Below are 21,514 nucleotides of genomic sequence, written 5' to 3'. Positions count from 1 at the left end.
GGCTGGGGAAAGGGAGGTCTGGGCCTCACTGCTTAGGATGCTGCCCCCGCGACCCGAACCCCGGAGAAGCGGAAGCTAATGGATGGATGGATGGATGGATAAACCTACACTTTCTTCAACAAATACAAACACAATAAAAACATTCAACAAACACAACCCCATTTCCAAAAACATTGGGACACTAGAATGTAAATAAAAATAGAATGCAATTATATGCAAATCAAATTAACCATATTTTTAAAGGAATGTGCTATAAATACAACAAATCAAATGTTGAAATTGAGGAATTTTTTAAAAAAAATATTTGCCCATTTTGAGTTTACCGAACACATTACAACAAAGTTGGAATGGGAGCATGTTCACCACTGTGTTTCATCACCTTTTAACAACACTTTGTGTTTGTGAACTCAGGAGACACTGCTGTAGTTTTGAAAGTGAAAGTTTTCCCATTGTTGTTTGATACAGGATTTCAGCTGCTCAACAGTGGAGTCTCTTTTGTTAAATTTTTCATTTCATAATGCGCCAAATGTTTTCAGTGGTGAAAGGTCTGGACTGCAGGCAGGCCAGTTTATCACCTGGACTCTTATAATACAGAGCAATGCTGCCGTAATATGTGCAGAATGTGGTTTGACACAGTCTTACTGAAATAATCAAGGCCTTCCCTGAAAAAGACGTTGTCTGGATGGCAGCATATGTTGCCATATCATTTAGCTTTAATTGTACCTTCACAGATGTGCAGGTCACCCATATTTTTTTATTTACATTTTGCACAGAATCCCAACTTTTTTGGAAATAGAGTTGTACATACAAATCCACACATTCTCCAAAAAACCCAAACATTCTCCAACAAATACGAACAAACCCAAACCTGTTTTAGAATGTTCTCTTTTGTTCACACTGTTCTAGAATATTCTTCCCCTTTCGACTTGTCTTAAGTGTTCATACTACCAGGCCTAATTCACCAGTGTTTTTTTTTTTTTGTTTGTTTGTTTTTTTTTTTAATTGGGATTTGCTCTTAGCTAAGATCAGAATCTGTGCACACACAGGGGCACAAAGGTGTGAACAGTTCTGGGGTTTAAGAACACGTCATTCTAACAATCTTTTTCTTAGGACCTTTCTCAAGAACAAATTTAATAATAAACTTAAGATATTGAAGATATTGTTAAAAGAGGCCTGATGTTCTTAAATGTTCTTTGCTCTGTTCTCATTCATTGGCTGTGAGTCGGCCTGAAACACAATGCACCGTTGTGCAATGTCTAACACACATTTACTTGTTCACCACTCCTGGTTCTGGAGTACCATCTGCCCTGCACAGTTGAGTGTTTCCATGCTCTAAATCACCCACTGTATGTCAAGAAGGGCTTATTCATTAACTGCTTAGTTGCGTTAGCTGTGTTGCAAGCGGAGACAGTGCAGAGCAGGGGGTTTTACAGGACCAGGGTTGGGAAGCATTGTTCTAAAATTATTTACACCCATTCAGTGTTCTAGAATGTTCTAGTCCAATTTACTGTTCCAAAATGTTCTCACCCATAGACACTGTTCTAGAAAGTTTTCCTCAGTAGAACAGTTGGTTTTATTTGACTTTATAGTGAAAACTGAAACTATGGATTCTGAGAAGGGTTTGCTGTTAAATCCCTGCTCTATTTTTGTCCTCCTCGCTTCCCTTTGTTGTTTCCCTCTCTTTTTTTTATCCCTCCGTTTGTTGGGTGAGGTCAGCGCTTCTGTCTCTCTTAATCCCCAGTGGTGGTCGTCTTTCTGTCCCGGCGTTCACTGCTAATCCGCCCGTGGCCGTGTGCCGTAGCTGCCACCAGCCACTCTGTATAAAAAGCTCCCTATTGTTCCCCACCACAGTCTCTGGGACCCCTACTCCAGTGAGTGTGTGTGGCTGTGTGTGTTTGTGTGTGTGTGTGTTTATCGCTCTCGACCAAACCTCTTCTTTTGACTAAGGTAAAAAAAAACCTCTGATCTTTTACTCACTCAAATACTCACTGATTAAACACTATTGTGGGATGTAACGGTGAACTCACTGACATTATTAAGACTCTACTCTGACATCCCTGCATGACTGTCTGTAGGTTATCATTTATGACTACTCCAGCATGTATGCATGACCACCTTTATTTCCCTGTGCCTGCTGATTAAATGCTGTAATACATTTTAAATATTTATGCAGCACCGTAAAAAAAAATAGTTTATCATTGAGTTCTTTAGACAGATTAGAAATTATAAACAATTTGCAAAGTAAACAAGGAATGTAAGAGGGGAAGGACAGTAAAAAGAAAAGTAAAGTGTAAAAAAAAGGCTGAAATAAGACCAAAAAAAGTGATAAAATACAAATTACAGGAGAGAAAAAGAATGCATTTCATTAAAAAAGGAAACTACAGATGAAAAGAAGACAGAATTTAGTAAAATGTAATGTACGAGATTAAAAAAAATACAATTGAGTAAAAATACAGAATAGAAAGGCAATAAAAATTTTGTGAAATACAATAAAATGGAATAGGAAGACAGTAAAATTTAGCAAATTTCAAAATACAGAAGAAAAAATGTAGTAAAAGTCAGAAGTGAAAAGAAAATTTCATAAAATAGAAAATACAGATGTATTATATCTGTATATATGTATATAAAAAAGTAAAATGTCAAATGCAAAAGAGAGATAAAGACAATAAAATACAAAGTACAGATTAGAAATGCAATAAAAATGAGTGAAATACAAAACAACAAAAAAAGACAATAAATTAGTAAAATTTTGTAAAATGCAGAGGACAAAATTTTAGTAAATTTCAAAACACTGAAGAGAAATAGACAAAGGTTAACAAAGCTCAGAAGCCAGTGAGGACTCATGCGACTGAGCTGATGCCAGACACAATGGTTTTGTATTCTGTTGCTGTTGTGCCTCCTAACTGAACTATTAATAAAATCTACTCTCACAGTCATAATAATGCGCTGTGTGCCCTTGACTAAAATTAACCCCTGTACAAATCCCACAACTAATGCGCCCCCCAGGTACCCCACAGTAACTTTACACCCTCATTTTCTGTCGCTTACCCCACAGTATCATCCCCTAATGACCATCCCAATGCTTCCCCCTGGCCAATCGTTGCCCATCCCTTCACGCTTGTGTGTATTTACAGTGCATTACAATGAACAGTGGACTCTGCCATTTATGGGCGGCACACATGTTGTATATTAGCCTTTGTTAAATTGGCCATTGTGGCCTACAAGCGCCTCCTTCCAGGTCTCTGAAATCATTCTCTGGAGCCATTCTGATGCACGTCAGGGGGGAATTCTGATGAAAAGCACAATGTACAGCTGAAACAGTTTCAGTTGCTTACATCAGAACTGTTTTTGAAAAGAAGCTAATAGAGCAATGAAATTAATGAAAACAGGGATTTATATGGTAAAGATTAAGTACAAAAATGGTTGAGCTCACAAAAAAGTGAAAGCTAAAGTGAAAGCTAAAGTGAGCTCATGAGTTGTGAGGTGTTTTTAACTGAGAACGAAAGCAAAAGGCTGTCTCTCCACCATATTTCTGACCACTTTCACTTCTGAAAATGAATAAAATGACCTCAAAACTGTCAATCCAGAAGTTTCTTTGGGATGAGCCAGAGTCTTTGTGAAACTATCCAGCCAAAATCATTATTGGAAATAATTGATAGCTAAACTGTTGTTGGAAGCCAATGGAAAACTGGAGGGGGACGGGCGGCATTGGACTAAAGGTGCTGAAAGATACGTTCTTTCTCACCTCCATATGGCAAAGACACAAGTGCTATAAATTGTTTCAGATCTCAACGCTGAAGCAGATGGCACTCAGGCCACAGAAATAACTCTGATGTGATATTCATGTGGTTCTTCAGGAGAGAAAATCCAGAGAATGAGGCTCAAATGTTTCCTCTCTTATATACTCAAAACAGGAAACCATTAAACTCTGCATATAGGCCTGTAGGCGTCCGGACAAGCCATAAAGGCCATGATAGCGACTCGGTTCTAGGGAAGCGAGATGATGTCCCTGGTGCAAAAATAAAGTAAAAGGCCAAAGAAACAAATGAAAGAAGAGAAAGTGACAGTCATTGTATCTCATTCTGCTCCCACTGTCTTCACATTCCCACCTGTTAACACCCCATCGCTCTTGCCCTGAAGCAGCCACAATGATATCAGCACTTTGGCACAACACGGCTCTTTACAGCTGGTGCTGCTGCATATCATGCCTGACCTCCAGTTGGCTATGTCTGGCCATGGCTACCAACTGTCCTGACATTTCTCCACTTCTTTCCTGCCATCATGCATTCATAGGGATGCCAACGCCATCCACAGGTTTTTTTACTGCCAATCAAGGCTTCAACTCTGCACACTGATACTCTAATAACATCTTTTAAAATGTGTAAATACATTAATGAAGGAAATTTCTTAAACAGCCTAAAACATAAGCATTGTGGTGTGTTCAAAAGGATATTTCTCCATTCCATTCAAAATGCTGACAAAGAGACAAGGTTCCAAGTAACCCTTGTTCACGAGCCATGTGAAATCAGCAGCCCAAGCTGGCGATATTTTGTACCAATTCCACTGATTTTCCAAAATATCTGCATAATTCTTTGGTTAAGATGTAAACAAAGTCTTTCAGATGTGAAATTCTAGTACCTTACCAAGTTCAAATTCTTCACAGTGGCAGAGCTGGGAACCAAGCATCTCAAGAGTTTAATGCCTTAGCTGCTGGGGGGAAAAAAAAAAGCAAAGCTGGTCTATGGTGGTTTATGCTTGCCTGGTGCTAGTTTAGTTGGTCACCCCAGCCTGATCATGCTGGTTGACCAGCCAACATATCGCTGTTGTTGGATCAAAAACTTGTATCTCCAAAATTGTAACTTTACGGGAGAAGGAAAAAACATATTCTACTTTTAATGTAAGTCAATGGAACCAGACTTTTTTCCAAGTAATTTTAAGTCATTTCTTTTGGTCCAATCATCATGGAATTTACACAAAATATATAGGATTATAATGTCAAAAACTGAAAATGACAAAGATGGAGATTGAAGCTTTTGTTCCGACAGCAGCGATATGCTGGTTTTGGTGATGATCAGCTTATCAGCTTCCACTGCTGCTGACCATAATACCAACATCCAAAACACAACATCGCTGCTGTCAGAAAAACCTTGTATCTCCAAAATGGTAACTTTACAGGAGAAGGAAAAACTTTTGCTTGTTTTACATAAGTCAATGGAACCAGACATTTTTCCAAGTAATTTTGAGCTGTTTATTTTGGTCTATTCATCATGCAATGTACACACACAACATAAAGGGCAACAGGCATTTTCAAATTATGTAAAAAACTAAAATGACAAAAATGGAGATACCAGGTTTTGTTCAGACAGCAGCGATGTACAGTATAAGCTGGTTTTGCTCATTGCCAACAATGCTGGTTGGTGCTGGCTTTTTAGCAGGGTCTAAAAACTCCCTCACACCAATGAAATGGATACAAATACACCTGAGATATTGTTTTATGATAGTTTTGAAAAATGTTTTTGCCTAAAATGTTTATTTAATCAGTTCATGGTGAATAGGTACATGTATTTGGTCATGAGACAGAATAGTCCCCAAAGAAACCTTTTTTCGGATTTAACACTATTTTACTTCCATCAGCATTCAATATAAAAACATGGAAGACGTGTAGGTTCACTGGTCATTTTGGATAATAAATAAAATAGCTATATTTTTGCTGTCGACATAACAACCCCTGGTTCCTATCAGCACCACTGTAATGAAAATAGGGTTGGTAGATATCTCGACAATGAACCATTTCAAGCCAAATATGACTTTGTTTAAATCTCCAACCCTGAGTTACTTTTTGGAAAATTATTGCTGGAATTGCTTTTAAAGCATGGCCTCATTTCTAACCCCAAAGGTCTAACATTACATTTTCACTTCAGAAGAAAATTAAATACTTTTACAGCCTCAAAACCAAACATCCCTCTCCACACCCCCTCCAACTTAATATAAATGTATAGATCAATATTTTCCAGTGAAATTAGATCTACTGACCTCCAAAAAAGTGAAGTAATTCCCTAAAATGTGAAGCTCCAGATTTCAAATTTCAGAATTAATTACACCATTCAGTAAATGTTTTACGGTTATATTTGGCCCCCATTTTGGGGGGGCGAGGGGTCTTCTCCCTTCAAATTACTCTAAATCTATAAATCCCACTTTAATTTCTACATCATAATGTTTGTAAGTGATTGTGACAGTAAGTCTGCGTCTAGTGAACAGGAATGTTCAGTCAATAAGCTAGCATTAGTAAATAATTGTTTTGCAGCAAGCGATGTGATTGGTCCATATAAACCTTGTTCATGTGATGCATTTAGCTGTTACTGAATGCCAACTGAATGCAAACAAACTGGTGGTTGTGACTTTTCTGAGTGAAAGTGAACAAGTGAATGCACTGATGAGATCTGTGGATGTTTATTTTGTACATCCTTTAACTTTGTGGGTCAAGCAGTTCAAGACCACATTCTCTGATTCAAATCACAATTTTGATCCATACAATAATGAATAGATTTTAGTTTAATTTGAACTTTTTGGTCATTGTGTCACTTTTTTTTTTCTTGTTGTTTATTTTATTTCCCAACTTTTACTTCTTAACTAGTGCTGAGTTATTGTTTAACATGTTCTGTTCATTTATTTATTTCATTAGCATTTTATTGTTGCAAATTTTAATATTTGTTACATTTTTACCTATTAAATTTACTATTATTATTACTATTTTTATTACTTAGAATGTAATGTGTTTTACAGTCCAATTTCTGTATTGGCTTGGATGTATTCTGTATTGTAAATTGAGTTAAATTAAGGTTGATTGATGTCAATGATTCTATGTGTTCCTCTCTTTCTCGTAGTCACTTCAGGGTCTGATTTAATCATGTCTGATGTAGAGGAAGAGTATGAGTGAGTAGTGTTTGGTTTCGTTTTGATTGTAATCAGACTTTTTTTTACCTTGCTGTTAAATTGTCTGTAAACTAATAAGGTTTTTTTTAACATTTGGACAGTCTTCAGTTCCTTTACCTTTTTTCTCTCTTTTCTACTCTTTTCCTCAATCAGGGAGCAGGCAGAGGGTGAGTACCAGACATCAGGAGAGTGCTACAGTCTACAGATGACAAACAGCTGAGTGATGTTTCTAAAGCACTCCTGGATGTTATAGAGGAAAAAGTTGCATGATTGAGCTGAGAACAAGAGTTGGTTTTGGGATGGAATGACCAACGAGTTCTCAAAGGAGATGGCAAAGTTTTCATGGGGACTCACAGAGGAAACCTGTATTGTTTTCCTTGATCGAGATTCATTAATAAATATCATACACTGCTACCAAGCTGGAAGGGAGAAGACTAGCACTGGCGCTAACTCAACGTCAGTGGAGCTCAGCATGATAACTACTAATTCTGTTATGTCAGCTAGCAGATGCCAGCCACATTGGCCAGCGTGATGCAAGTAAGGCTGGGAGTCAATCACAGACATATTCAGTTTCTTGATTCCAGGCATTCAGTAACTGAGAATGAACTCCAACGCTTTGGACTTAATTCCACACAGAAGCATTCAGGTTTGCCCAAACCAAAGTGCCTATTTGAATGTCTGTCCTCTCTGTGGCCATCTTTGTAACAGCCTCAGGCAGCTATTCCTACTCATGCAAGACCTTATCTTATCTATTTGAAATGACTGGTAAAATATGACAAAACAGCCTAAATAGTTTGTGTTGTTTGGTTCAAATAACTAAATTATGTAAACCAGTGCATGAGCTTGTTTTGGATGCTGCACATGCCCCCATGAGGAGGAGGGTTTCCTGCTAGCGGCTTAACCACCAAACCGATTGGCTCAACAGCAAACTCATTCATTGTTTCCAACTAATGTCCGGTCTCCTCCTTTATAACAGCTCTGCTCGTGCACACAAAATATTGGCATAGAAATAAACATTAGAATAATAAACAATTTAGCCAACAATGAACAATTTAGCCAGCCACTGATAGTCAGCTAAATTAATTTAGCTAGCATTAGCTCTCAGGATTTACTTGCTAAGATCACACATAATTAATATTGTATGCTTTATTTTTGCCAGATATCCTGCTCTTTATCTTGATTTTCGGAAAGAATGTTTTTGTTTGGACTCTTGAAATTAACTCCATTGATTCCTATCAATAATGCTGAGTGATAGGGGACTCACCCACACAAAGAGAGTGAGGACTGTTATTTTCTCTTAGACTTCCATTGACGGATGGCTGTGGCATCATGGGTGATTCAACGCTTATGTGGTTTCTGAGCCTGTATGGCAAACTGTTATCTATAAAAATGGCCAAAACTATGGACAAAAGTCAGGCATTAAGATGATGACAACATGCGTCTGTCCATGTTTGTAGATCATATAGTCAGAAAATACATAATTCTAATATACATTACTGAACTGCTTGGCAATTTGAGGTAAATGTGTAATAATCAAGGCATGCAGTTAGCACCTAGCATCTATGCAGTTAGTATGCTAACTAGTGTAGATAAACTTCCATTGCTTGTTAGCTACATTGGTCTCATACCTCCAGTGCAAAACTAATGAAGCTAAATTCAGACACTGAACATGTCTTGACTGATCAACCACATTTGAGGTAGATATTACCAAACTGTGTAATATTTTTTATTTGGACTGTAAACATTTTTCTGTCTGCTATCATCTCTGTTAGAGGGAGAAGAGGAACAAGAGGAGGCTACAGGGCAGGAGGATGAAGGTGAGAAAGTTCAGCATTCAGTGTTCACACTCCAGTCATTCTTCAAAAGCAGAACTAGCCAACATTTGTAGGTTTCTTAGACACAGTAGAATGTTCTTCTTATCAGAAGTGTTCCTTCTGGGCTGAGAATGACTGGTGTGTCCTTCCTGGACTTACTTGTGATGTATCCTGTTTACTTTCATGTCAGCGTATAAATAGATACTCTTTTTAAAATGTCTGGATCATTTTCCATCATGTAAACATACTTTACTTTTCAATCCCATTCAATGGTTCCTTCTGGCCTACATCATAGAGCAAGAGTACACAGAGTACCAAGGTACTTTTTATTTTTTTAAGGTGTTTTTTTTTTCTTTTCTTAGGTGAAATGCTAGAACTAGCACACTGAATTCTAGGTCTCACTTTATTTGAATAGTTCACTATTGTCCCAGTAGATTACCTACAGATGGTCAAATTGTTAACAAACTGTATGTTGAAGCTCAATTGGTTCTAAACAGTGGTGGGGTTAGGATTTAGACCAGGGTGAGGGTTGGGTTTAGTGTTCGGGTTGAAGTTAGGGTTAGAGCCACGATTAGAGTTAAAGAAAATTATGGTCAGTTTAGTAGATATTTAGTTGAATGTAATTTAAAAGTAAATGTAGTATTTATAAAGCATCTACAGTGGACTATCCAAATAAAGTGTTAACTAATTCTGTTCTGACAGTTTAGTGATGCACTGAAGTGAAAATCCCAAATTCAGAACCAAAAAATTAAAATAAACTGGCAACAAAATTACAGAGTATATAAAAGAAATTTTATAAAAATATTACAGTATACTGGCTACAGTATGTACCACAAAATCCAACATCCTTGGAAACAGACAGCAGTTAGTCATCCAAACCAAAACATTCCATTATTTTTTAGCTATTCTCTACTTTTTTGCACTGTTGTTTGTGAGCTTTTTGTCACTTCAAAAGCTAAAGCTACAGATTTTGTTAGCGTGATCCTTTATGGATCTGTAGTTTTCCTGTGTTCTGTGTGTCGAGTGGGATGTTGTGTTCAAATGGTATCAAAGCTGTAATGAAATTCTTGAGAGCTGAAACTCTTATAGATACTTGACATGAACAGATATTATAAATCTCATGTCTAATGTCCTTCGTAGAAGCGCCAAATTTTGAAAACATTTTTAAGGGTTGAAATTTCTGTGCATCCCTAATAAGTCGTTTCATTCAACTGTTGTCATGTATTTGCATATTTGGAATGAAATTAATACCTTTAATAAGCCCCCCTCATCCCTTGCACTGCAATATATATTGCTGGTCAAAAGTTTGTGTATTTTTGCCAGAAGCTATTTTTTTCATATAATCAAGATTGTTGTTCATTGTAAACATGCATTTTAAAGTGCAGGAGCACACAATGCAGAACACTAAGCAAAACAAAGGGTAAAATCAAAGAAATGTTCAAATATTTTTAAACTCTTATATTGCTAAATATGCCTTGATGTGACCACAAAATGTTACATGTTTTGTTAATTTTTTAAGCAAAAAATAAGACTGTTCCTCCACAGAGGAAACATTTAGGCACCTTTTAATACACGATTAGTTTTTGTGGTGAATTTTAAAAGTTGGAAAAAAAATAAGACATTAAATGTGGCCTGTGCAAAAGATATACAAATATATACTGAGCTATTTACTGAGCACTATATACATAAAGTGTGTTCTGAGCTGCAGACGTGTTAAGTTATTCTCAACAAAGCAACAAATGTCATTTGACTGGGGGTGTTCACTCCATTGCAAAAGACTGTACATAGAGTTCATGAAAATCAGTTGCGTGCAGAACATGCAGGCAGAATGTGTTCGGTTTGCACCTGAAACTGGTGCAAAAGGTTTAACGCATTAGGCCTTCATAACAGTTTGCAACAAAGCAACAAACGTCATTTGACTGGGGGTGTTCACTCCGTTTCAAAAGACTGTACATAGAGTTCATAAAAACCAGTTGCGTGCAGAACATGCGGGCAGAATGTGTTCAGTTTGCGCCTGAAACTGGTGCAAAAGGTTTAACGCATTAGGCCTTCATAACAGTAGACGCCCACTTATATAGGTTAGTTGCAGGAAATCACCTAACATGCCCTTGCTGACTTTTAACTGGAAAACAAAATTAAAAGTAAATACCTTTACTTTTGGGTGGCCAATGAATGTTTCAATGACATTTGCAAGAAATTTACTACCGTTTTCATTTACAAATTAAAATTCTGTAATATAACATAAAAAAGCAGCATATTAAAGACTATAGTTTAAAGCATATCTGATGATAAAAACTGGTTTCAGACAGGTTTACTCAAACTTTTGATTACATTTCCAGCACATATACAGTCGTTTGCAAGTGTGAGCACCCAAATCAAATTACATCATTGATTTTATAATTGAACACAAGTTAGCACATCCTATAGAGGGAACAACTACTTCTAGAATGCAATTGCTGTTTTTTGTTGAATTTATTTTAAAAAATGAAAAAATGAAACATTAAATATGCAGTAGTTTTTGCACTTGTCACATGTAGCTGTGACTGAGTAATTAGGGATGAACTGTAGCAGCCATAGGCACCATACTTAAGGAGTGCTCACATGTTGCTCTGTGCTCAGTATTGAGTTCCCTTTTTAAATTATTCTTTGATTAGTTTGTTTTCCCAGCTCTTAGCCCATTTTCTTTTCTGAATTGCACTATTGTCCCCACTTCTACTTGCTCAACACTTGAGGCTGTCCTTTAGTGTCCACCAGGAGGTTCCTCCTGTAGTGTTCCCAACTTTTAACATAGGACTAGTGAGTTTGATCCTCATTCAGGGCGAACCTCCTGGGCTCATTACACCAATATGTTAAACTCAACAAATAAACAGTAATTCTGCAGTAACCTTACGGAATATATATATATATAAAAAAAAGACATTTATTAATTTGATTAGCGGTGCCAAACTTTTGCATGTGGCCTAGGACTGCTCTCCATTCCGTTTTGATGTGATATGTGATTGTAAATGTCTCAAAAACTACATCTCCCATCTACAAATGGGAAAAGCAGCCATTCACTCATCCTTTAGCAGACTTCCAGTTGTCCTCCAAATCCTAGTTTAGATGAAGTCCTAGTCTTGTCAGCAGCAAGCTGGTCTCAGATCAGTGTCTATGACCGGTTTCCACCACCATACTTCTCTTACAGGCTGTCCCAGCTGTGTGATGGGAAGTAGTTTTCTGACCTGCAGCAGTGAAAGCCTTTGAATACCACATCCATGTCAATTTTTATCTGTTTTGTTTGGAGCTTTTGTCCAGATTCTTTCTCTCTCTTCACCTCTTTGGTTCCATCTCTCTCTCCTTTCCATCTTTTCTCTTTTTCTCTAATTTTGTCATTGCTTCTCTGCTACTGTCTCCAGAGGAGACCCAGGAAGAAGGTGAGAATGTTACAAGTTCTCTTACATACCACTGACACAGCCATGGACCTCTGATCTTAGGCCATGAGTCTACTTTACCCTTCATCCATCATAGTGTTCAACCACAAATCACATAAAAAGACTTTTTACTGTAGTGTGTTTGTAAGCATGCCTGAGCACTAATCACACTGGCTTATTGTTTTGTTTGTTATAATGTGTATGTTGAAGAGACAAGTTCATTGAAAATGATCAGCCCAAACATACAATGTTGCTCAAATTTGAGAGACCACCGTTTTATTGAATTAATTTTCAGCCAAAACAGCCTTGAAGTTCAAATTTTTCATTTCTCAGCTTTCAGTTTTTCAAATAAATCTGTGGGGATATTTTTCCACACCTCCAAAGTAATTTTAGAAGTGATTTGCCATTTTCTGCCGAAGTCCATTGTTCAGCTTCTTTGCTTGATATGTCCATCTCCTTTTCTCAGTAAGAGCTTCTTGACAGCTACACATCCTTTCAGACCCATAGAGCTGTCACCATCTTCTCACAGTGGAAGGATGGACAGAAGCACCTGAATTGTTTTCAGATCTGAAGCAGCTTGATTTTCTCCTCTCTGTCAAAGACGAAAGCTTTAAGTGCTGTTTATCTGATGGTGACAGTGTTGGTGGTCTACCAGGGCTTGCCTGTTTGTTAGTGGTCCTATTTTCTCTATTTGTTTTTTTTTATTTTTTTTTATTAATTTTAAGTTTTGGGAATTCCTACATGTGTACATACAAGTAAATGAACCATGTGTGTCATGAACTTTACATTAACTAACTAGCAGATTGGCAGGCTTCGTTGACTGAGAACCCCTTGACTAACATCCTTGCCTACACCACTGCAGAGTTGGTTGACCTGAAGGTTACAGTGATTGATTTATCTTCTGTTAATGTCATTTTCTTTTTCTGCCTTTTTCTGCCTTTATTGCCCCACCATCTGTTTATCTCAGAGGAGGAACGGCCACGACCCAAGTACGTTCAGAAATATCTCTTCCAGTTTTACTTTCAGCATGTGATCAAATCAAATCCCTTATCTTTGAGTGTTACTCTGATGTAATGTTCACAAAGGTCACTGGATTTTTCGCTTACTGTTCTCTCTCTCTCTCTCTCTCTCTCTCTCTCTCTCTCTCCTCTATCTCTCTCTCTCTCTCTCTCTCCCCGCTCAAAACACTTTATCTCATCCATAACCTCCTCTATTCCCAGGCCAATGGCTCCTCAACTTGCGCCTCCAAAGATCCCAGAAGGAGAGAGGGTTGATTTTGATGTGAGTGTGATAGGACTCTGTTTGGCCTGTTTGGTGTCTGTTTGTTTAATTTGGCACTGGAGCTGCAGGACTAACAAGTAATGGAAGATAGCAAGATAGCAGCTAGCATTTTGTAAACTTCATGCTTAACTCAGCGCTCAATAAAGTGTACTTTAATAGTTTTGTTATATTTAATATATATTATATATTTAATATTGGATGATTATAACTTATTATGATTGTGTTGATTGATATTTGTATCAAAATGTGTTATTATAGCACAAAATTGACATTTTGTCAATTGAAAACAGACTTTTAGTATATCGGAAAAAATAGTCCCAGATAGCAAGCGTGTATCGGTCTGCTAGTTTGATGAGGTTGCCATCTCACTGAGTGACCACCCCAATTGTTACCCGCATACAAGGTCTAACGAGTACTTAATGTCCTTAAAAAGATTTTAAATACAGTATTTATTTTGGAAATATTACAAATATTATACTACTGTTATTACAAACTACAGAGAGAAAATATTACAGATACTGAGAGAAATATTACAAACTATTAAGAGAAAAGGAAAAATAATGACTAGGCATAATATGATTTTGTTGAAAATGTGGTTGCTGTCACTGTGCTGAATTAAAATGAATTAAAAACCCAGTTCCAAAAAATTTGGGAGTGTAACATATTGTAAAGAATGTGACGTACAAAAACTATGGCATATTTAATATGTTGTTTTATTTTTTCCAATATGTTAAATTCATTGTTTCCCAATAAATTGGGACACTGTGCAAAAAGTAAATAAAAACAAAATGAATTATGTGCAAATTATTTAAACCCTTTATATAAATGAAAATAGTACAAATACAACAAGTTGGATGTTTAAACTGAGAAATGTTATTGTTTTCTTAAAAATATATGCCCATTTTGAATTTGATGTCGCAACATATCTAAAACGCTTCATCACCTCTTCTTTTAACAGCACTCTGTATTTGAGAACTGAGAAGACTATTTGCTATGGTTCTGAAAGAGAAATGTTTTCCCATTCTTACTTGATATAGGATGTCAGCTTAATAGTTCGGGGTCTGCTTTATTGTATTTTTTTCACCTGGTGACAGGTCTGGACTGTAGGCAGGTCAGTTTATCGGCTGAACTAATATACAACCCTGCTATTATAATATGTACAGAATATGGTTTGACACTGTCTTGCTGAAATAGGCAAGGCCTTCTCTGAAGAAGATGTTGTCTGGATGGCAGCATATGTTGCTCCAAAACCTGTATATAATGTTCAGCATTAATGGTGCCTTCAGTCACCCATGCCATGTGCATCAATGCACTCCATACAAACATGGGTGCTCGCTTTTGAACTGTATAACAAGATGGATTAACAATCCCTCCCCTTTTTAGCCCATAGAATTTGGAATTCATGATTTCCAAAAAGAATTTCAAACAGTTACAGAGTGTTGCAGAAAAAAGGGGAGCTGCAGTACAATGGTAAACATGCCCATGTCCCTGTTGCCCATGTTGCTGCTATCAAACTCAAAATAGGCATATAATATTCAAAAAACAATAAATCTTCTCAGTTTAAACATTGTCATTCTCTTTAGTATTTTGTAAATATTGCTGTTTTTTAATTATTGCAAATTGTATAGTTTATGTACACATATTTTTTGAACTACTACTACTTCATGCTAGTTTTAACAGTTTGTATATCTTCACCATCACGTTTCTTAGCAGTCATGGTACAGTTAAACCTTAAGAAACTGTGTAAGAATTATATTAATCCTGACATCTTGTCTCATTGAAGTGGCTCCGAAAGGACAAACAGAATTAATGAAAGGGAACCTGAAGGGTGGAGAAAGTTTGATGCTGCATTAATACGTGAAGTAAAGAGGATTTTTGTTATTCTTTAGCATGTAATGTTGTGCTCATTATCTGAGCTTAGACTTTATATAAGAGCCTACTATTAGATCAGAGTGGAGGAGAGGAAGAGTTTTTCATGACTTTTAGTCATTTTGTGTTGTTTCCAACTTTCTTTTTCCAGCCATAACTTCTCTCACAAAAATATTTTACCCTTAAAAGCTTTCCTGTCATTCCTGAACTGAAAGTACAGACACATCTGTGGAAAAAAGCTTTTACAATAGCTTGTAATTGCTTATTATTTAAATATGTATTGAGGATGTTATTGTCTCTAAATGATTGTTTTGTGGTGTGATATTATTGTATGATCTGTGTGAGATTTACATTAATAATATTATCACATCATATATAATTTACATCATGCTGGCACACACAGGAACAAGTTTGCAAAAAGGCTTTAGTTTTTGAGGTACCCCCACCCAAGGTAGAACAAAGCACAACCATGTTTTATGTAATTGAATATCTCTGGCTTGTGAAGTGGATGGTTGTATGAAAATATTTTACTGCAAAATTTGTGTAATTAATTTATATTTGGATGCTCCCCAAAAAACAGAATGTGTGCAGATTTGGGCCTGGCTTATAGGTAGAGTGTCTACATTATTTTTTATATTTCAGAAAATAAAATTCAAAATGTGGCTAACTTTAGATTGACTGTGCACAAATACATGCTCTATTTCCTAAAGAAAATATAACACCAATATCTTTGTCCATTTCCTAAATACAGGCCTTTAAACATACGCTAGATTTCCTAAAGTATTCCTATGTACTCCTATGATATTTGATATTCGCTCGTCTATATGATATATAGACGAGCGAATATCAAATATCATAGGAGTCTGTTGGTTGAAATATCATAGGAGTCTGTTGGTTGAAATATCATAGGAGTCTGTTGGTTGAATTGTTTAACACAAAACACAGATTAATGCAAATCCATGAAACAATAGTAATTCAAAGATTTTGAAAAAAAAAGTAAAACAATTGGGTTTTAATTAATTCATATGTTCTGTGTTCAAAAATAAATAATAAAAAATTAAATGGTGGCTCCCAAGTTGTGCAACTGTCTAACTGTTGGCCCTATCATCAGGATCAGCACGCTTCCCCTCTCCCCTCATCACACAGTGCAATACTAGTCAGTGCAGGCGTCTGTTAGCTGATGTAACAGATCTGGTGGTTGATGCTTTCCTCCAAGCGCGCATCATCCAACATCAGCATAAAGTTAAAATTTAAATTTACAGTTAAATATCTTTCATTTAGTTTGTTAGTGTGCTCAGCTATTTAACATTATTTTTGCTATTTTGGTGGACTTTTCTCAACACAGCAGTGATGATTACATGTTTGTTTTTAAACTTTATTGTGCTGAGTATGGTCCATGATCTAAATACTATCTATGTGTTTGTGCACAGTCAGTGTAAAGTTGGCCATATTGTGAATTTTATTTTCTAAAAATATAAAGGATAATGCAGACACTGTCCTATTAAGCCAGGACTATATTTGCACATTTTCTGATATTGGGGAGTGTCCAAATATTAATGAATCACACACATTTTGCAGTAAAATATTTTAATATAAACATCCATTTCACAAACTAGAGATTTCAGATTAAAATGTGGTTGTGTTTTGTTCAACCTTGTGTGGGGGAATCTCAGAAACTAAGGCCTTTTTGGGAATTTATTCCTCTGCTAATGGTAATAGTGCCAATTAGCATAAACATGCATATTCATAGATCTTCGCATTCGTAAAGAGTGCCGATATTTAGGGATGTTGCTATGCTTTTTATTAGTAGTTTCTTGGTCAAAACAGTAACAAAAATGATAATTTATTATTCAACATAGTATATTTTTTATGGTGTAATTTATGACTTTATGGGAAAAATTACTCTTAAGTATAATGCTTTTGTCTGTAAAATTGGACAAAAGTATAGACCAAATTCAGGATTTGAGGTGGCTGCTATGGCTATTTTAGGTAGGAAACTATTTTCTTTGTTTCTTTCTCTCTCAACTCTTCAGGACATCCACAGGAAGCGAATGGAGAAGGACCTACTGGAGTTGCAGACGCTGATTGAAGCCCACTTTGAGCAGAGGAAGAAGGAGGAAGAGGAGCTGATTGGCCTGAAGGACCGAATTGTTAGTCTTGCCACCATACAGCTTTTGTTATAAGTGCATATGAAATTCTCTCAGTGTTTGCTTTAGGGGTCTTAGTTGTAACACTATGTTAAAACTAACTTCACCATGTGGAAAACTGTGCTTTAGCCCTGATCTGCTCTCAGTGGCTGTGTTTACATGCAGATTTTTGCCAATATGATTCATGTTCTGATTATGGATTAAGACTGAGGTGTTTATGCTCACTCTACTCTGTAGTCTGATGAAAATCTCTATTTTCATGAACACTACAAGTAATCCGATCCAAAATGATGCACATCACTTAGTGTAGATGTTACCATGAAAACCAGCAGCATGTGAGTCCAGTCAGTGAGATGAGCAGCAGTGAGCAGTGCTTGTGTTTTTAATTACTTTAAAATGACTTAGGAAAATGCCCTTCACATGTACTTATTAAAGAAGGCTGAGAGGAAGGCATCATGTCTGAGACACATAAGCTGGACATCCATCCCACCTTCGTCTTTTAAAGATCAGAGCATAAACTTTGTCTCCTCTGCAGACCAGTTTCTGCTCCTGCTATGAACCGTATAAACTTTCATTATGACATGGCGCACGTGATCGGAACATACTTAAACTTTCCGATTGGGAGTGTAATCGGATACAGGCGTTTACATGGCTATTATTCTTCTATTTAACATATTATTTACAAGATTACCCACCTTGTTCAATCTGAAATAAACTATATGTATTTCAAATGGCCTCAGTCAGACTAGTCTGCTTCTATTGAGTTGTTTATATGGACACATTCTATTCCGATTGTGCTATTAGTTGGACTATTAATGGGTTATTAGGCTACTGTCAGATCATTTCATGATTTATAATGTGGCCCAATTACAACCACAGAGAGGGAGGTTAAAATAATATTAAGTGAATTCTGTGAACACTTGCCTTTCTTTTTTTATGGTACACAGTCTTCAGAGTGAACCTAGAGAAATATCTGTCTGAAAATTTGCAGATGACGTTGCGATGGGAATATCAGAAAGTGATCAACAACACACCCAGCTTGAACCAATTTTAATGGCATAATATTTCCATGTTACTTTTTAGTCTGCATTAGTTTGTAGCCGGCTCGCTCACACATTATATCTGTTATGTATGTTAACTTTGTTAATATATGTCCATTTATTTATCTTAATATTAATATAATATTAAAATTTCTAGTATATATGTTTTAATACATAATACATTAAATAATACAATAAAATTGATCTTAAATGTATAACAAATATGTTTCTATGTTAACAAACATATTACTGCCCATTTTCTATTGATAAAAAAAAAGGCGAAGTTAATGCTTCTTCCACACTTTTGGCCTTCAGTACGTTTCTGTCTGTCACACATCCTGTCTCTATCCCCAACTTTTCCTCCTCTTCCCATTTGTCCTTTTCCCCATTTTTTTGGCTTGCCCACTCACTTACTCATCACTTACTGCTTCTTGTATTCTTTCTTGGACTTGCTTCTTCTCCCCATCTGCAGGAGAGACGTCGCTCAGAGCGAGCCGAGCAGCAGCGTGTGAGAGCTGAGAAGGAGCGAGATCGGCAGACAAGGATCGCTGTAAGATCCACATAATCGACCAACAAATATTAGTCTTATTTACAACACTCACTGCTGAAAGATGGATGTTAGGCCCTTAGATATTTACAAGAGATTTGCTCTATCTATACCCAAGACACTCACTGAGTAGTAATAAGCTAAATTTGATCATTTATAGAGTACTTTGTATTGAGAGGTGTCTGTCCCAAACCCAAACTACTACATTTACACTTGTAAAAGTAATTCTTACATTTGTTTTGTATCTTAATGTTCTTTCAAAGGATCTTTATTTCTTTTAAAGTGAAGTTGAAATATTTAGATTTATCATGAGTTAAATTAAAATTTTTTCATGTCACTAACAAAACAAACAGTTTTAATCCGTACTTGGAGCCTTATTTTAGCTCATTTTAGAGCTGGAAGTGAGATTACATCCCTGTCCCTCATGGCCACATGGTGAGCTATTCAGTCCCATTGTTTTAAAGTAAATGTGTTCCAAAGTTTGAAAATCACTGTGGAACATTTAAGTTATCACTACTGAAATACATTTTTTTTTTAAGTTAAGTCAACTTTTTTTTTCTATTGTAAGGAAAAATATTTAGATTTTAAACCTGCGTTTGCTAGTAATTTACTGCCTAGCGATTTTGAGTTTTGCTCAAAATGAGCTAAAATTGTCACTGCTGAAACGGTCACTACCAAAGTACAACTCCAATTCCAGTGAAGTTGGGATGTTGTGTAAAACATAAATGAAAACAGAATACGATGATTTGCAAATCCGTTTCAACCTATATTCAATTGAATACACTACAAAGACAATATATTTAATGTTCAAATGGATAAACTTTATTGTTTTTTGCAAATATTCACTCATTTTGAATTTAATGCCTGCAACATGTTCCCAAGAAGTTCGGACAGGAGCATGTTTACCACTGTGTTACATCACCTTTCCTTTTAACAACACTCAGTAAGCGTTTGGGAACTGAGGACACTAATTGTTGAAGCTTTGTAGGTGTAATTCTTTCACATTCTTTCTTGATGTACAACTTCAGTTGCTCAACAGTCTCCGCTGTCGTATTTTGTGCTTCATAATGCGCCACACATTTTCAATGGGAGACAGGTCTGGACTGCAGGCAGGCCAATCTAGTACCTGCACTCTTTTACTACGAAGCCACGCTGTTGTAACACGTGCAGAATGTGGCTTGGCGTTGTCTTGCTGAAATAAGCAGGATGTCCCTGAAAAAGACGTTGCTTGGATGGGACCATATGTTGCTCCAAAACCTGTATGTACCTTTCAGCATTAATGGTGCCTTCCCAGGTGTGCAAGTTACCCATGCCATGGGTACTAACACACCCCCACACCATCAGAGATGCTGGCTTTTGAACTTTGCGCTGATAACAATCCGGGCAGTCCTTTTCCTTTTTGGCCCGGAGGACACGACGTCCATGATTTCCAAGAACAATTTGAAATGTGGACTCGTCAGACCACAGGACACTTTTCCACTTTGCGTCAGTCCATCTCAGATGAGCTCGGGCCCAGAGAAGCTGGCGGCATTTCTGGGTGTTGTTGATATATGGCTTTCACTTTGCATGGCAGAGTTTTAACTTGCACTTGTAGATGGAGCGACAAACTGTTTTCACTGACAGTGGTTTTCTGAAGTGTTCCTGAGCCCATGTGGTAATATCCGTTACAGAATGATGTCTGTTTTTAATGCAGTGCCGCCTGAGGGATCGAAGGTCACAGGCATTCAATGTTGGTTTTCTGCCTTGCCGCTTACTTGCAGAGATTTCTCCAGATTCTCTGAAACTTTTGATGGTATTATGGACTGTAGATGATGAAATCCCTAAATTCCTCGAAATTGCACTTTGAGAAACGTTGTTCTTAAACTGTTGGACTATTTGCTCTTGTTCACAAAGTGGTGAACCTCGCCCCATCCTTGCTTGTGAATGACTGAGCCTTTCAGGGATGCTCCCTTTACAGTGGGGCAAAAAAGTATTTAGTCAGCCACTGATTGTGCAGGTTCTCCTACTTAGAAAGATGAGAGAGGTCTGTAATTTTCATCATAGGTAGACCTCAACTATGAGAGTCAAAATGAGAAAAAAATCCAGGAAATCACATTGTAGGATTTTTAAAGAATTTATTTGTAAATTATGGTGGAAAATAAGTATTTGGTCACCCACAAACAAGCAAGATTTCTAGCTCTCACAGACCTGTAACTGTCCTCTGTCCTCCACTCGTTACCTGTATTAATGGCACCTGTTTGACCTCGTTATCTGTATAAAAGACACCTGTCCACAGCCTCAAACAGTCAGACTCCAAACTCAACCATGGCCAAGACCAAAGAGCTGTCGAAGGACACCAGGAAGAAAATTGTAGACCTTCACCAGGCTGGGAAGAGTGACTCTACAATAGGCAAGCAGGTTGGTGTGAATAAATCAACTGTGGGAGCAATTGTAAGAAAATGGAAGACATATAAGACCATTTATAATCTCCCTC

General features: G+C 36.9%; 1 protein-coding gene across 2 annotated transcripts in view; it reads left to right on the top strand.

Moving 5' to 3' along the window:
- The first annotated feature begins 1,826 nt into the window (after nt 1-1,826).
- tnnt1 (troponin T type 1 (skeletal, slow)) overlaps nt 1,827-21,514 on the top strand; it is a 28,395-nt gene continuing 8,707 nt past the window's right edge. The window contains exons 1-10 of one of the 2 annotated variants that reach the window (XM_017697378.2): nt 1,827-1,947; nt 6,885-6,933; nt 7,087-7,100; nt 8,706-8,750; nt 9,043-9,066; nt 12,143-12,160; nt 13,125-13,146; nt 13,378-13,438; nt 17,341-17,457; nt 18,967-19,044. In XM_017697378.2, coding sequence (XP_017552867.1) covers nt 6,908-6,933; nt 7,087-7,100; nt 8,706-8,750; nt 9,043-9,066; nt 12,143-12,160; nt 13,125-13,146; nt 13,378-13,438; nt 17,341-17,457; nt 18,967-19,044 — 405 coding nt within the window. In that variant the 5' untranslated portion in view covers nt 1,827-1,947; nt 6,885-6,907. The remainder of the gene's footprint in view (nt 1,948-6,884; nt 6,934-7,086; nt 7,101-8,705; nt 8,751-9,042; nt 9,067-12,142; nt 12,161-13,124; nt 13,147-13,377; nt 13,439-17,340; nt 17,458-18,966; nt 19,045-21,514) is intronic. The other variant, XM_017697379.2, reaches the window with a different exon arrangement.

The sequence above is a fragment of the Pygocentrus nattereri genome, chromosome 14 (genome assembly GCF_015220715.1).
Source record: "Pygocentrus nattereri isolate fPygNat1 chromosome 14, fPygNat1.pri, whole genome shotgun sequence".
Taxonomy (NCBI): domain Eukaryota; kingdom Metazoa; phylum Chordata; class Actinopteri; order Characiformes; family Serrasalmidae; genus Pygocentrus; species Pygocentrus nattereri.
The sequence above is the reverse complement of the archived record's forward strand: the minus strand, read 5'-3'. Positions and strand labels throughout refer to the sequence as shown.